Raw genomic sequence first — 2,651 nt, forward strand, 5'->3', positions numbered from 1 at the left:
TTTTTGACGACTTCAGATTTAGTCTCAATGTTTGACCTCCTCCCGTTTTGACTACGGGGTGTGTTAGATATGTAAATAATTTTATTATTTAGGAAAATCCTATCGTTTAGGAAATAGATTATTTCCTTATTATTCCCTTGATTGTAAGCTTAATTGTGTATATAAACACTTCTTAATCAATGAAAACGTCAACGGTTCAACGGCCATGTGTTATGAACAAAAGAAATTGTTTAAAAAGACATTATTAGGGAATGGAATGGAGGAAGTATAACATGATTACCATTTTTCTTTTTAATTTATATGTACTAGTAATTGCTCCACTACCTCGTAGATTTGTACCTAAAATAACTATATAACTGTGCCGCACTAGGAGATGATATATTGGATAAGATTATAAGAAGATAACGAGAATGGCCGCAATAATATTGACCAAAATACTTTTGAATTCAAACAATCAAATATATGATATTAATATAATATGTTAGTAATATTTAAAGGAGAATACTGACCATTGTTCCTTCCAAATCAAACATCCATTGTTGAAATGTGTAATGATGGTGTCCGCAATTTGAATTTATCATACTAAAACATTATCCACCCACCAATTTACAAGTTCAATTTCATCATACAAAAATTATAAATTAATGTATAGGCTAACAAGCATCTTAAGTAATTCAGAAAATGGAACTTTCTGGCTCTTCAAAATTCCTATTTGGCGGCTGAAAATAGCAATTCATCACCATATATATATTTTCACCAAAACCAATCTTCAAACCTTCATCAATGGCTTCTTCTTCTACTGTAATTCACTTCCTAATTTTCTCACTTTTCATATCCTTAGCATTTTCATCATCAACAAAACCCAAAGCCCTCATCCTCCCTGTCTACAAAGATGCAGCTACCTTACAATATGTAACCCAACTGAACATCGGAACCCCTCTTTCCCCAAAACGATTTGTCGTTGATCTCGGAGGCAAGCATTTATGGATGGATTGCGACGACGGATCATACACTTCCTCCTCATTCAGAAAAAGTTTCTGCGGCTCAGCCCCATGCTCCGTCGCTAAAGCTACTTGTAACGGCGGTTGCTTACCTGGTCACCTCAGACCCGGCTGCAACAACGAAACCTGTTATGTCGTATCTGAAAATACAATTAAAGGCGCTCTTGAAGTCGGAGAAATTTCCAGAGACGTAATTTCCCTCCGATCTACCGACGGAGAAAAATCTAAGCCTCCCGTTTCTATTCCCAATTTTATCTTCGCTTGTGCAAACGCTTGGGATTTGAAGACTCTAGCTACCGGTTCTAATGGAATGATTGGGTTCGGACGAGAAAGAATTGCTCTTCCGACTCAACTTTCTTCATCATTCGGCGGTACCTTCCTCCGTAAATTCGCCATATGTTTGCCTTCGAAAAGTTCCAAACACGGCGGCGGCGGCGTCATCTTCTTCGGCGAATCTCCTTACATATTCTATCCTTTCTACAATTCATCAAAATCCATTGATGTTTCATCAAGATTCACATACACTAGACTTTACATCAACACAATCTTCACAGGATCATCCACTGTAATCCGAGGACCTCCGTCGTCGGAGTATTTCCTGAAAGTCACATCGATTATGGTTAACAGAAAATCAATTCCGATTAACTCAACATTACTCAATTTCCACCGGAATGGAATCGGGGGAACAAAGATATCAACAATCGAACCTTACACGAAATTAGAATCCACAATCTACAAGGCTTTGGTTGAAGCATTTGAAGAGGAGATTAAGATATGGAATGTGAGGAAAGTAGGTGGTGTTGCGCCATTTACAGATTGTTATACGAAAGGAAGTGTGGGAATGACGGGGCTTGGAATTGGGGTTCCAGACATTGGTTTTGTGTTTGAGAAGAAGAAGAATGTGTACTGGGAATTGTTCGGAGCTAATACGATGGTGGAAGTCATCCGGGAGGTTATGTGCTTGGCGTTTTTGGATAGTGGTGTGGTGCCGTTAGTAACTACGCCTATAGTGATCGGAGCATATCAGTTGCAGGATAATCTTCTTGAGTTTGATCTTGGTTCTAATCGTCTTGGATTTAGTTCTACACTTTTATTTGATGATGTTGAATGCTCTAAATTTAAATTTTAACGAGACTGTCTATCAAAATTTTTTTTTTTTTAATGAGACTGTATTGTATACAAAATTTGTAATCAAGCCTTCGTATAAATGTGTCATTTGTAATTTTGTAGTACTGATTGATTTTGTTGACGGTTGATTTAATAAGGGTTAAGGTGCAAAAATACCCCCTAACGTTTTGAGTTAGGAGCAATTTTACCCCTAACGTCTAAAATGGTGCAATTTTGCCCCTAACGTTTGTAGCCAAGAGCAATTTTACCCCTAACGTTGGTAATTTGGGTCAATTTCAGACACTATTATAAAACACATATTTTTATTCATTATTTTGCACCAATTGCATATCAGTTCATTCTAAAAAAGGAGTTCATGTTTTTTGTAATTTAATAATAGAATTGGAGATCAATATTTGTAAATTCGGTGGATTTTTTGAATTTTTTTTTTGTCTAATTCGTACAAAAGACAATATATTTTTTTATTTTTTATTTTTTTTTCACATCCCAACATATGTTTATGATTTGTTACTGATAAAATGA

General features: G+C 36.0%; 1 protein-coding gene across 1 annotated transcript; it reads left to right on the forward strand.

Annotated features, from left to right (window-relative positions):
* Positions 1-647: 647 nt before the first annotated feature.
* Positions 648-2,233, forward strand: LOC136219800 (probable aspartic proteinase GIP2). The gene has a single exon (XM_066007344.1). The coding sequence runs from the start codon at positions 784-786 to the stop codon at positions 2,128-2,130; it is 1,347 nt and encodes a 448-aa protein (XP_065863416.1). The 5' UTR covers positions 648-783; the 3' UTR covers positions 2,131-2,233.
* Positions 2,234-2,651: the final 418 nt, after the last annotated feature.

Source organism: Euphorbia lathyris, chromosome 2 (assembly GCF_963576675.1).
Source record: "Euphorbia lathyris chromosome 2, ddEupLath1.1, whole genome shotgun sequence".
NCBI lineage: Eukaryota > Viridiplantae > Streptophyta > Magnoliopsida > Malpighiales > Euphorbiaceae > Euphorbia > Euphorbia lathyris.

Coding starts and splice junctions, on each gene's coding strand:
- LOC136219800 (XM_066007344.1), top strand. CDS start 784: ATGGCTTCTTCTTCTACTGTAATTCACTTCCTAATTTTCTCACTTTTC.